Source organism: Erythrolamprus reginae, chromosome Z (genome assembly GCF_031021105.1).
Source record: "Erythrolamprus reginae isolate rEryReg1 chromosome Z, rEryReg1.hap1, whole genome shotgun sequence".
In the NCBI taxonomy this organism is placed as follows: domain Eukaryota; kingdom Metazoa; phylum Chordata; class Lepidosauria; order Squamata; family Dipsadidae; genus Erythrolamprus; species Erythrolamprus reginae.
The window spans coordinates 6,757,252-6,772,257 of NC_091963.1; the positions used below are offsets into that span (position 1 = coordinate 6,757,252).

General features: G+C 41.3%; 1 protein-coding gene across 1 annotated transcript in view; it reads left to right on the plus strand.

Annotated features, from left to right (window-relative positions):
- SLC22A13 (solute carrier family 22 member 13) overlaps nt 1-15,006 on the plus strand; it is a 37,031-nt gene that overhangs the window by 5,597 nt on the left and 16,428 nt on the right. The window contains exons 2-6 of the mRNA XM_070727806.1: nt 1,658-1,761; nt 4,062-4,216; nt 6,426-6,594; nt 7,246-7,366; nt 11,422-11,516. Coding sequence (XP_070583907.1) covers nt 1,658-1,761; nt 4,062-4,216; nt 6,426-6,594; nt 7,246-7,366; nt 11,422-11,516 — 644 coding nt within the window. The remainder of the gene's footprint in view (nt 1-1,657; nt 1,762-4,061; nt 4,217-6,425; nt 6,595-7,245; nt 7,367-11,421; nt 11,517-15,006) is intronic.

A 15,006-nucleotide genomic window follows, 5' to 3' on the forward strand; every position in this document is an offset into this window, starting at 1 on the left:
CCCCAGCAGAAGCCAAGGACCCCCAGAGTGGGGCGGCAGGGGAGGCGAGTGCCGGGATACGAGCCGAGAAGAGCCGGGCTGGCTTACTTTCCTTCCTTCCCGCGCTGATGCAGAGCCACTCGAACAAAGCGTCACGCCCCCCTGACGCTTTTGGCGGCAAAAGAGCCCAGCGTCGCTTCGGAAGCTGCCGAAAGCATCAGAGGGGCGCGACGCTTTGTTCGAGTGGCTCTGCATCAGCGCGGGAAGGAAGGAAAGTAAGCCAGCCCGGCTCTTCTCGGCTCGTATCGCGGAGAGGGGCGGCATACAAATCCAAGTAATAAATAAAATAAAATAAAAAAATGTCTCTCCTCTCCCAGCTCTTATCTCGAGTAGCTCTTAAGTCGAGCAGCTCTTATGTCGAGGTTCCACTGTACTGGTTCGCCCAATCTGTGTCAAACTAGTAGCGATTCACCACTGCTATGTGCCATCTTAAGCATCAGGCTATTATTTTGGGAGAACGACACCTGAACTGCTCACCAGGATACGAAGGTTTGCTTCCTTACTTTCTCTCCTCATTCACCATCTTAGAATAGCATCTCTCTTATAGGTCCAACAAAAAAACCCCATTTTTTTTTTATTTTAATTTTTAATATATTTTTAAACTAACCATACCCAGCCATGCGTTGTTGTGGCTCAGTCTGGTTAAATGGAAAAGAAAGGAGAAAGTGCATGTTTCTGCCTCCCACTTGGTTAGGGACCGGAAGGCCCAATCGTTTACCACACTCAGCTTATTTCATATAAACGGACCGTTCTCATTGGTTCTAATTATCACCAGCTAATCCAAACGCACCTCCTATCATCCTCACCATCCAATTAAAATTTATTTATTTATTTATTTATTATTTAGATTTGTATGCCGCCCCTCTCCGCGAACTCGGGGCGGCTCACGACAAAAATATAAACAATCGTACAAATCCAAATAGATTCCATAAATTTAAGTATTTAAAATAGTTTTAAAATGCACTTCCTATCTTTTTCACAGCCCCAATGCCAAGCAACTCCCCATTTTTACCTGTCACAGGTGTGACATCTATATAATATAGATAGATAAAAATGTGCATATTCGAATGCAACAACTTTTCTTGACACATAATATTCTTCTTGTTTGTTCTGTAACTCAAAAGTGATTTTGCTCCATTTTGCGCATTTTAATATTTTTTAAATTACCAAATCCATGGCTGGTACATTTTCTTTTTTCCAATTCTGTGCAAAAGTGAATTGAGCCACAGTTAATACATGTACTATAAGATAATAGCTTGCCTTTTCGTATTGTCCTCCGATTATCCCTAATAAAAATGTCTTAGGTTTAAATTCTAATTCAAAGTTTACAATCTCTGTAACCATATTTTGGCCCAAGAAAAGTTGTGTTTAAGGGCAAAACCCACTCAACGGATTTCTCACTCACAAAAAAAATTTTGGGCTCAGTTGTGGTCATAAATCAAGGATTACCTGTATTATGAATAAGGTGTGCCTAAAGTCCTATGTCTTGAGGTTTAGGACTTCCTGTTTCCTACGGGTGATCCTTCTAACAATGCACCATGACTAAAATATGTACCATGGTCATGCAATGAGTTATGGGTTTCTTTTCATTAAAGTATTTTTCCTTTCCTCCTTTAAGTTTTCCCTGGTGTGTGACAGGAAGGATTTGATTGACATCTCCCAGTCCATCTTCATGTCGGGCCTCCTCGTTGGAGCTATGGTGTTAGGACCACTGAGTGACTGGTAAGACAACCAAAACAATTCCAACGTGCAGGATGGAAGATAGCAACTTAGGGACGGAAGGAAACCAGAAATGTCTGGTTCAAAATATAGTCTTTCAACTCCAGGAATCATAGAAACGGCTTTCATAAACTAGGCAACCTGTTGGGATTCCAAGTAACACCCCCAATGATGTCATATTGGCACATTGGGAAAACCCGAATCTGAAAGCTTCCGGGTTTTCCCTACACCCAAAAAAGGTCCAAGCCCTAACCCAGTGCCCATATGTCCATCACATAGTCCAATCGATGCCCTGTTCCAAATGGAGATGCCTCCCAGATATACCTCTCCAAGTTCAGGGCAGAGTGACCTTGATTCTCGGAGAGAGGAATGTTATTCTATTTATTTGTCAAATTTACTAGGGTCTCCCAGAACGTAATGCACCACATTTTTTTCTTCAACAATTATTTATTGAACACAATGAAACTTACACACAAGAAAGAATAATGTTTCTTCTACACTCCCTATTTTTCCACATAATCTCCGTCCTGTTCTATGGCCTCCCTCCAACGAGACACAAGGCCGTGTATGCCCTGTCGGTACCACTCCTTGTTCTGGTCACAAAGCCATTTCTGCAAATGACAACACGCTGTTTGTAACGTACATCCCTTGCAGATGCCGTTTCATCAACACTCCGTGGCCTGCACTGGCTGCCGATCAATTTCCGGTCACAATTCAAAGTGTTGGTTATGACCTATAAAGCCCTACATGGCATCGGACCAGAATACCTACGAGACCGCCTTCTGCCGCACGAATCCCAGCAGCCAATTAGGTCCCACAGAGTTGGCCTTCCCCGGGTCCTGTCGACTAAACAATGTTGGTTGGCGAGGCCCAAGGGAATCTCTGTGGCGGCCTCGGCTCTCTGGAATCAACTCCCTCCATAGATTCGAACAGCCCCCACCCTCCTTGCCTTCCATAAGTCTTCGGAGAGGGGCGGCATACAAATCTAAATAAATAAATAAATAAATAAATAAAATGCTGAAGACTCACCTGTGTTGCCAGGGGTGGAGATTATCTCCAACCTTCGTTGTTTCTCTGACCTCTATAGTATGATTAATTGGGTTGAGTGTGTACGAGTGCGTAGTTGTGATTTTATGATATTGATATTAATGTTTTTAATTGACTTTTTAAATTTTAATATTAGATTTGTAATGTATTGTACTATTGTTATGTTGTGAGCCGCCCCGAGTCTTCGGAGAGGGGCGGCATACAAATCTAATAAATAATAATAATAATAATAATAATAATAATAATAATTATTATTATTATTATTATTATTATATCTAAAGTTTCGTATTTGTACCACTACTGTAGTTTTATGTCTGCCAAATAAGGACACCGTAGGCCAAAGAACTCGTAAGGTTTATTCACTTGTAATAAAGATAACCGGTAACTGGAAATGTGAACAATAACCAACAAGATGGCCGTGCCTGGCAGCTGCTAGGCTGAGCCAACCAATCCAAACCCTGTATTTTCCCGCCCAAAATATATCAAACTGTCCACTAGACACAACATGTAGACTGAGAAAAAAATGTGGTGCATTACCTTCTGGATGACCCACACAAAACTGCCCCTCTCCTGACCGATATATTTTGACTATGTTTATATTTAATCCAGCCAGTTCTAACAGGTTCTGGAGAATCGGTAGCAGACATTTTGAGTAGTTCGAAGAACCAGTAAATACCACCCCTGACTGGCCCCGCCCCCATCAATTCTCTGCCTCCTGAGTCCCAGCTGATCAGGAGAAAATGGAGATTTTGTAGTATCCTCCCCGACATGCCCACCAAGCCACACCTATCAAGGCAAGCCACGCCCACCACACCACATACTACACCACGCCCACCACTCCATGCCCACAGAACCGGTAGTAAAAATAATGGATTTCCCCATTGATTTCCCCATTCCACACAACCTCCCATCACCAGTTTCACACAGCACCAAATATGGCAGGCCTGAGGATTTATTATTTATTTATTAATTAGATTTCCCCTGGTGTCAGGAACTAAAGCTTCTATTCTGGCGCCTTGGAACATATTCTTTACAATCTGACCGATCAGGCGTTTACAGTGGGGCTGTCCCTCTGACCTTCCTGCCAATCAGCTTAAAGCTCTGTTGGGAGAAGTGACGCTAGACTTATGGCTGGGGGTCACCACAACATGAGAAACCGTATTAAGGGTTCAGGGCATTAGAAAGGTTGAGAACCACGGTTGTAAGGGAAGGCATTCCTGTCATGGTGAACATAACACCCCCCTCTTCTCCACCAGGTATGGCCGACGACCCGTTGCCTTGTTTTCCCTGTTCTTCGAAGGTGTGTCGGGAGTTGCGGTAGCCTTTGCCCCCAGTTTTTACCTCTATTGTGGACTCCGGTTTCTGCTGGGAGCAGCAATTTCTGGGATCACCATAAGTTGCACAGCTCTGTGTAAGACCTTGGCTTAACCTTGGGATATGCCTTTACGTACAGCCATTGTAAGAGTCCTTGAGGCGCAGTGGTTGGAATGCAGCATTGCAGACTAATTCGCTGCTCACTGCCAGGAGTTCGATCCTGACCATGTTTGACTCAGCCTTCTGTCTTTCTGAGTGGGTCTATTTGATGGTGCTGTTTGCTGTCAAAGGGGCAAGAGTAGAATTCACGGGTTTTTTTAAAAAATTATATGGCAGATTTTTAAAAATATTTTAAATATTTTATATGATATGATTTGATATGACATGATATATATTATATTTATTATATTATATTATATTATATTATATTATATTATATTATATTATATTATATTATATTATATTATATTATATTATATTATATTATTTTATATTAGACTATATTATTATACTATACTATACTATACTATACTATACTATACTATACTATACTATACTATACTATACTATACTATACTATACTATACTATACTATATTATATTATTTCAATTTTTATGCCGCCCTTCTCCTTAGACTCAGGGCGGCTTACAACATGTTAGCAATAGCACTTTTTAACAGAGCCAGCCTATGGCCTCCACAATTTGGGTTCTCATTTTACTCACTCGGAAGGATGGAAGGCTGAGTCAACCTTGAGCCGGTGAAGAGATTTGAACCGCTGACCTACAGATCTACAGTCAGCTTCAGTGGCCTGCAGTACAGCACTCTACCTGCTGCACCACCCTGGCTATATTATATTATATTATATTATATTATATTATATTATATTATATTATATTATATTATATTATATTATATTATATTATATTATATTATATTATATTATATTATATTATATTATATTATATTATATTATATTATATTATATTATATTATATTATATTATATTATATATTATTAATATGCTGTCCACTCCAATAGGATTCAGGGCAGCTAACAATAATTACTAAAAAACAATAAAAATATAACATTGATAAAATAGCAATACAGTATTATCAAAATATGTAAAGAATAAACTTGAAAACCATAGAAGCACAGGGTAAGAGGTGGGCTGCTAAGACGGGACGCTGACGTGTGCTCGCCCCCGTGGCCCTCAATGCTAGCAGAGTCCAGCACAATTATGCTACTGCACCTGGGCAGGTAGCAAAATCGTGCACAGAGATGCAGGTGTGCCCATGTTTCGGTGCGATTTTTTGCTTCAGTGCATGTGCCCCACTATTTAAGAAGCACTGGGTTATACCCAAGTCTTACACAATTTAGCCCAAACCTGGCTCTTTAAGACTTGCGGACTTCAACTTCCAGAATTCTCTGACTGGCTGGAGAATTCTGGGAGTTGAAGTCCACAAGTCTTAAAGTTGCCAAGTTTGAAGACCTCTGATTTAGATGAAGCGACAGAAGGGGAACTCATCAAATTTGCAGACCATATCAAGCCGGGGAAGTGGAGGAAGGGGATAGCAAACTGACCTCTGGTTTTTTTTTAAAATTATTATTATTATTATTATTATTATTATTATTATTATTATTATTATTTACTTTTTTATTTATTTATTTATTTGTTTGTTTGTTTGTTGTTTGTTGTTTGTTTGTTTATTTAGTTGTTTATTTATTTGTTTATTTATGTGTTTATTTATGTGTTTATGTGTTTATTTGTTTATTTGGTCCAATACACAATACATATTGAAGAGAATAGACATGTATAAATAGACATATATAAAGAAAAGGATAGAAGAAAAGATATAAAAATAGAGGAGAAGATATATGAAAGGAAGAAAAGATATAGGAGATATAGGAGAGACTATAGGACAGGGGTCGGAAGGCATACTAGTGCACTTATGTACGCCCCTTACTGAACCTCTTACGAACCTGGAGAGGTCAATCGTGGATAGTCTAAGGGTAAAATGTTGGGGGTTAAGGGTCCGGTAATGAGTTCCACGCTTCGACAACTCGATTGCTAAAGTCATATTTTTTATAGTCTAGTTTGGAGCGGTTAATATTAAGTTTGAATCTGTTGCGTGCTCTTGTGTTGTTGCGGTTGAAGCTGAAGTAGTCATTGACAGGCAGAACGTTGCAGCATATGATCTTGTGGGCAATACTTAGATCGTGTTTTAGGCGTCGTAGTCCTAAGCTTTCGAGACCCAGGATTGTTAGTCTACTTTCCACCCCTCTCTGATTCAACTTTTCTTTCCAGGCACCGAGTGGGTTGGCGTTGCCTATCGCCCACACACCATCATCACCGGCCACCTGACTTTTGCCTTGGGACAGATGATCCTGGCGGGCTTAGCTTTTGGCCTTCGGGACTGGCGGCATCTTCAGATTGCTGGTTCCGCCCCAGTTTTTGTTTCCTTTTTCTACATATGGTGAGTTCTGGCTTGGAAGAGCACCCCAGTGGTCAACTCCTTTTAAGATTTGGTTGGATGTTTAAATGGATTTTTACTATTTATTTATTTATTTATTGGATTTGTATGCCGTCCCTCTCCAGAGACTCGGGGCGGCTAACAGCGACAATAAAACAGTGTACAATAGTAATTTGGTATTGATGATTAAAAATCAATTAATATAAAAACCAAACATACATACATACATACCATGCATAGAATTGTAAAGGCCTAGGGGGAAAGAGGATCTCAATTCCCCCATGCCTGGCGGCAGAGGTGGGTTTTAAGTTGTTTACGAAAGGCAAGGAGGGTGGGGGCAGTTCTAATCTCTGGGGGGAGTTGGTTCCAGAGGGCTGGGGCCACCACAGAGAAGGCTCTTCCCCTGGGTCCCACCAGACGACATTGTTTAGTCGACGGGACCCGGAGAAGGCCAACTCTGTGGGACCTAACTGGTCGCTGGGATTCGTGCAGCAGAAGGCGGTCCCTGGGGTAATCTGGTCCGGTGCCATGAAGGGCTTTATAGGTCATAACGAATACTTTGAATTGTGATCGGAAACTGATTGGCAACCAATGCAGACTATGATACCAAATATCTTCTATTGTTTCCTTGCTTGGCATCCCAATATTTTTTAGGGTCCTTCCCGAATCTGCTCGATGGCTTGTGATGAAAGGCAAAATAGAAGAAGCCAAAAGGGTCATACAAAAAGCAGCCACGGTGAACAAGCGGACCATCCCCCAGAAACTATTAGAAGGGGTAAGTTTTTTTTGTTTTTCTGCTCCTGTAAAGTTATTTATTATTATTATTATTATTATTATTTATTTTATTATTTATTTATTTTGTCCAATACATAATACACATTGAAGAGAAAGATATGTAATAATATAAGTAAAGAAAAGAATAGAAGAAAAGATATAAAAGTATAGGTATAGTTATATACCAATATAGTATAGTTGTTATCGCAGAGATTGCTAAGAGTCAAAAATCGATTGGAGTTGGAACAACTTGGGAATGGGTGAAAAATGACCTGTTTTCACAAAAATTGGGCCACTTTTGCTATCCCCCAGCACCCAGGAGCTTGCCACAACTGTGTTCGGTTCTGGAGACCTCACCTACAAAAAGAGATTGATAAAATTGTACGGGTCCAAAGACGGGCTACAAGAATGGTGGAAGGTCTTAAGCATAAAACGTATCAGGAAAGACTTTATGAACTCAATCTATATAGTCTGGAGGACAGAAGGAAAAGGGGGGACATGATCGAAACATTTAAATATGTTAAAGGGTTAATTAAAGTTCAGGAGGAAAGTGTTTTTAATAGGAAAGTTAACACAAGAACAAGTGGGCACAATCTGAGGTTAATTGGGGGAAAGATCAGAAGAAACGTGAGAAAATATTATTTGGCTGAAAGAGTAGTAGATCCTTGGAATAAACTTCCAGCAGACGTGGTTGGTAAATCCACAATAACTGAATTTAAATATGCCTGGAATAAACATACTGTATATCCATCCTAAGATTAAATACAGGAAATAGTATAAGGGCAGACTAGATGGACCAGGAGGTCTTTTTCTGCTGTCAATCTATGTTTCTATGAATGAAGAAATTGTTTGATGAGGAAAAGATTTTAAGAAATGACATGTGTCCAGCATAGAATAAAGATGCCTGCCTTGGTTAGAGGGCAGGATTAAAAGTCCTCCAAGGTTTCCATCAATCCTAGGATTCTATTTCTATTTGTTATGCCACCCTCATTGCATAAGCGCCCTCTGCATTATATCTTACGTATTTATTTATTTAAGAAAGTTTATATAAATAAAATAAACATACCGTATATCCATCCTAAGATAAAATACAGAAAATAGTATAAGGGCAGACTAGATGGATCATGAGGTCTTTTTCTGCCGTCAGTCTTCTACGTTTATATGTTTATATGGCCAGCCAACTCACTCATGGCTATTCCAGGTGGCTTACAGAAATAAAAGCCCTGAATAAAACCTAACTCCCCAGTGACAACAATCATATTGGCAGAACTGAAGAAGCTTCTTCAATGAGAAGTAAAATGTCTTCAAAGATAAAACAGAAAGTCCAGTCACCTCTTGGAAAATAAAAGTGGCATTGGGACAACCATGACTTGATTGACTGAGGGACTCCCTAGAGTGGTTCTCAACCTTTCTAATGCCCCGACCCCTTAATACAGCTCCTAGTGTTGTGGTGACCCCCAACCATAAGTCTAGCGCCAATTCTCCCAACAGAGCTTTAAACTGATTGGCAGGAAGGTCAGAGGGATATCCCCACTGTAAACTTGTATTGTAAAAATATGTTCCAAGGCGCCAAAATAGAAGCTTTAGTTCCTAACACCAGGGGAAATTTGTCTTTTCCCATGGTCTTAGGTGACTCCTGTGAAACAGTCATTTAGCTCTTAAAGGGGTCTTGACTGCTATAGACAATCAGATCAACAACTTGATGAGCTACATATCATCCTGAGATCTCTAGGCTTGCTAGTCAAACTAATTATTTGGGGGACTTTCATAATAAGGTCAAAGTGGGGACCATTCTTATCTCTGCAGGGATATTGTTCCACATGAAAGGAGCCACCACGGAGAAGGCCCTTCTTCTTGGTGCCACTAGATGGAGCTCCTTAAGGTTGGGAACTCATAACATTCCCTGATTCCCTGCTCTTCATTAATTTTTGGCTACATTTCCTTCTCTTTTCTACGAAGATTCTAAGACTCGGGGGTCTTCAAACTTGGCAACTTTAAGACTTGTGGACTTCAAATCCCCGGATTATCCAACTAGTTATTCTGGCTGGAGAATTCTAGGAATTGAAGTCCACAAGTCTTAAAGTTGCCAAGTTTAGGGATCCTTGTATCTAAGTTATCCAGGTGCTGGTTGTCTCAAATATTGCTTTTTAAAAAGGCAATTAATTGGACTATTTTTTTTTCCATTGAGAAAAAAGAAGACGTTTTGTTTCTCATATATTTTATTTATTTAAATAGTTTATGTAGCTGCCCACTCACTCACATAAATTCTAAGTGGCTTATAGCCAATAAAAACGCAGTGCAGACAAAATATAAATCAATAAACAATAATAAAACAATAATAATAATAAACGCCACCCCTCAAACAATCACACACACACACACTCAAACCAACCATTTAATGGGCTCCATCTCATTCTGGGTTCTCCAGATGTATATATAGTGAATTTTCCCCATTTTACGACCTTTCTTGCCCAGTTGTTAAGTGAATCGCTGCAGTGGTTAAGTTAGTAATATGGTTGTTAAGTGAATCTGTGTGAAAAACAACCAGAAGTCACTCTTTTCAGTGCTGTTGTATCTTTGAATGGTCATTAAATGAACTACTGTAAGCTGAGAATTATCCTTTAAGCAAAAAAACCCCAAAATGCACAGCTACAGTATATGTCAGTGATGGAGAACGTTGTTTTGCTTGTGTGCCAAAAGAGCACACACGCCCATACCCATAATGCAATGCCCCCCACTGCCACGCATGCGTGCAAGCCTCACTGAAGCCTCCAGAATTCCGATAGGCCCATCGGGCAATTTTCTGCCAGCCGTAGGGTTCAGGAAAGTCTCCAGAGCCTGTGGATGGTGAAAAACGGGCCCAAGAGGCCTACCAGAAGTTCAGAAAAGAACTTCCGGTAGGCCTGCTGGGCTGTTTTTCACCATCCACGGGTTCTGCAGGCTTTCCTGAAGCCTGGGGAGGGCAAAAATGGGCTCCCCTCGCCTTGTGGAAGGCCAAAAATCAGCTGACCAGCGCATACATAAATGCTGGAGCTGACATAGGGCAACATCTCACATGCTTTCAGGTATGGCTCCACATGCCATCTGTGACACTTGTGCCATAAGTTCACCATCATAGGTATATGAGCTATCTTGCTCAATAGCAGTAAGTGTGAGAGGGATCTTGGAGTCCGAGTGGACAATCATGTAGATATGAGCCAGTAGGATTAGGGGAGACGTGATAGCAGTGTTCCAATATCTCAGGGGTTGCCAGAAAAGAGGGAATTCAGCTATTCTCCAAAGCACCTTTAAGCCAGGACAAGAAGCAATGGGTGGAAACTAAACAAAGAGAGAAGCAACTTAGAACTAAGGACACATTTAGATTAGATTAGATTAGATTTATTGGATTTATATGCCGCCCCTCTCCGCAGACTCGGGGTGGATCACAACAATAGCAAAAAACAGTACATAGTGACAAATCCAATGCCCACCAATCCAATTACAATTTTAAGTTAAGAAATTCATAAAACAATCCCAATATATATAAAAAACAAGCACACAATCAATCAAACAGCAAAACAACATGGGCAAGGGGGAGATGTTTTAGTTCCCCCATGCCTGACGGCAGAGGTGGGTTTTAAGGAGTTTACGAAAGGCAAGGAGACAGTCAGAACAATTGGTCAGTGGAACAGCTTGCCTCTGGAAGTTGTGAACGCTCCAACACTGGAGATTTTTAAGAAGGTTTCTGAAATGGTATAGAGTTTTTTTTTAATTATTATTATTATTATTATTATTATTATTATTATTATTATTATTATTATTATTATTATTTATTATTAGATTTGTATACCGCCCCTCTCCGTAGAGTTTCCTGCTTGAACACGGGGTTGGACTAGAAGACCTCCAAGGTCCCTTCCAACTCTGTTATTCTGTTCTAGTAGTTCAACACCTCTGGAGAAGTAACTCACCAGAAGCCTGTATAGAAGGGGAAAACTAATTCCCTGAATAGTAAAAATGAAGAAAAGAGACATTCCCCTCCTCACTTTTATTCTTTAAATTTCTCATCTTTTAATAAAGCTAAAACCTGAACAGAAGCCCAACTCTTCAGTGGTTTTGGATCTCGTTAGAAACCCCCATTTAGCAAAGGTGACCCTGGTAATTTCCCTGATTTGGTAAGTATGTTGTGTCTTTCTTAGACTAAGTCAAATTCTTTGATGAAAAATAACAATTTCCAACTCAAAAGGGGGGTCAGAAGACTCACCTTCCTGGGGGGGGGGGAGGGAATTGTTAATCTAAAGGGGCTAATTAATGCCCCACATTCCGACCCAATGAAAGAATTTAGAGTGACCTTGGAGAAAGAAGCTATCAAAAGGTTGTTAAGAAGAAACATGGATAAGAGACAACACCAATCCAAAGTGAAAAGTGATGTGAAAAAACAATTCAAAATATTCCCACGATTTTGTTTAATGTGGAATGAGGACGAGACAAATCTCAGGGATGTTGGTATTTGGCCCTCTGATGTTGACCAACTCAAGAAACATTGCAAGAATTCCACAAATGCTGCATTATTGTTGCAGGGGGAAATAACTGAAAACCATCCAGGGGTTTAGAGATGCTCTTCTCTAAGACTCCCATTAATGGCCCCCCCTCCTCTTACTTCCCCCAAAGTCAGCTCTTGCTATTTTATTTATTTATTTATTTATTTATTTATTTATTTATTTATTTAGATTTGATTTGATTTGATTGGATTGGATTGGATTGGATTGGATTGGATTGGATTGGATTGGATTGGATTGGATTGGATTGGATTTGATTTGTATGCCGCCCCTCTCCGGAGACTCGGGGCGGCTAACAGCGACAATAAAACAGTGTACAATAGTAATTTGGTATTAGAAATGATTAAACATCCATTAATATAAAAACCAAACATACATACATACGTACCATGCATAGAATTGTAAAGGCCTAGGGGGAAAGAGGATCTCAATTCCCCCATGCCTGGCGGCAGAGGTGGGTTTTAAGTTGTTTACGAAAGGCAAGGAGGGTGGGGGCAGTTCTAATCTCTGGGGGGAGTTGGTTCCAGAGGGCCGGGGCTGCCACAGAGAAGGCTCTTCCCCTGGGTCCCGCCAGGTGACATTGCTTAGTTGACGGGACCTGGAGAAGATCCATATACCTTTACCAGTGACCAAACTTTTTATACCACACTGTGGGCGTAGTTTATGCATTTTGTTTCAACATCTTTCAGTGCAAATTGGGTGCTCTGGGGTGGAGCTCCACTTTCGCTACCCCCCACCCCTGATTATCTACTATATAAAGTGTGTGTAGACATACACACACGCACAGCTCTTCTAAAATTATATACATTCAACCTCATTTACTATGATAGGAAAAATATATCCAGAGCCCAGAAGGGAAAAAAATAAAAAAATAAATCAAAATTTTGCCTGTACCCGTGGGAGCCACCACTGACCTTTACCCAATTCCTGGAATTTCCCGGCATATGTATTCTGTTTCAGTATTTCTACCTGCCATTGCTTTTTGGCAGAAGAAGCAAGTAAATTCGAGGGGTGGGTGAGTCCTTGGGGGTCTCTGAGCTTGGTTGTTTTTCTAGCAGACATTTCATTAACCACATTAGGTAGTGTCATCAGGGCTAGTGTAAGGAGTGGGGATAATGGTGTTTAATTTAGGTGATAAAATGTCTACAAAATACAGCCAAGCTGAGAAAACACCAAGGACCCCCACAGTCCTCTTCTTCCTCCCCACACCCTGTTACAACTTTTTAAACCCTCCTAGCACTGATGATGCTGTCTAGTTGGGTTTTGAGACATTTGGAAGAAAACAATCAAGCTCAAAGAGCACCAAGGAATCCACAATCTCCTCCTCCTCCTCCTCTCCACAAACCCAACTCCTCCTAGCACTGATGATGTTACCAAGTTGGGCCATGAAATGTCTAGAACAGAACTACCAAGCTCAGAGAGCACCAAGGAACCCACAATCATTTCTTCCTCCTCCTATTCCTCCTCCTCCTCCTTTCTACAACCCCAATTCCTCCTAGTACAGTGGTACCCCTATCTAAGAATGCCCCTATTTATGAACTTTTCTAGATAAAAACCGGGTGTTCAAGATTTTTTTGCCTCTTCTCAAGCGCCATTTCCCATTTACATAGCTGAGCCTCCGAAACTGTAATCGGAAAAGGAGGGGAGAAGCCTCTGTGGGGCCTCTCTAGGTATTTCCTGGGAGGAAACAGGGCCGGAAAAGGCAGGGAGAAGCCTCCAAGGGGCCTCTCCAGGAATCTCCTTGGAGGAAACAGGGCCGGAAAAGGCGGGGAGAAGCCTCCGTGGGGCCTCTCTAGGAATCTCCTGGGAGGAAACAGGGCCGGAAAAGGTGGGGAGAAGCCTCCGTGGGGTCTCTCTAGGGTTCTACTGGGAGGAAACAGGGCCAGAAAAGGTGGGGAGAAGCCTCCCTGGGGCCTCTCTAGGAATCTCCTGGGAGGAAACAGGGCCGGAAAAGTTGGGGAGAAGCCTCCCTGAGGCCTCTCCAGGAATCTCCTGGGAGGAAACAGGGCCGGAAAAGGTGGGGAGAAGCCTCTGTGGGGCGTCTCTAGGAATCTCCTGGGAGGAAACAGGGCCTCCACCCTCCCTGTGCTTTTCCCAATCCCACGCATTATTTACTTTTACATTGATTCCGATGGGAAAAATTGCTTCTTCTTACAAACTTTTCTCCTTAAGAACCTGCTCACGGAACGAATTAAGTTCGTAAGCAGAGGTACCACTGTACTGATGATGTTACCTAGTTGGTCCATGAAACATTTGCAAGAAAACTACCAGGCACCACAGACCCTTCATTTCAACCCTGACCTACACTTATTCTCTTTAATTTAAATACATTTAAGGTGAAAGTAGATTGAGGGGAAGGATATGAGAGATTTGCTTATCAAGCCTCCTATTCATATCAATAGTCTTCAGTTTATGACCACAGCTGAAACTGGAACATCTATTGCTAAGTGATGTATTGTTAAATGAATGATACCCGATTTGATGAACATTTTGCTGCAGTTGTTGTGAATCACTGTAATCGTTAGGTGAATCACATGGTCATTAAGTGAATCTGGCTTCCCCTTTTCTTGTTGGCATCCGGCCTGGATAGTTTCAGGCAGCATTCACATAATGCAAGGACATTATAACTCTCATAAATACATGCCAGTTGCCAATTGCTTGAGCTGCCAGCGAGTGACCACAGAAATGCTACAATAGCCCATAAGCACAAGGAGAAGTCATGTCTTTTTTTCTTCCGGGTGGTTGTAACTTCAAACAGTTGCTCAATGAATGGTCATAAGTCAAGGACTATGTATACAGCGTTAGGCTACTAGGCAGAACGCTAAATTGCGCTCACCGCCGCGGCTCAAAAGTGCTTGCGGGGCCAGCGCGATTTTGCTTCTGCACCTATGGAAGTAGCAAAATCACACATGGAGCCGCAGGTGCGCAATTTTGCTACCTCCACAGGTGCAGAAACAAAATCGCGCTGGCCCCGCAAGCACTTATGAGCCGCAGCGGTGAGCGCAATTCAGCGTTCCGGCTGGTAGCCCACCGCTGTATGTATATAATTATTTAAATGCGTCTCCCACAAGTTTTTCATTTACCCCTATAAAAATAGCATTGATTT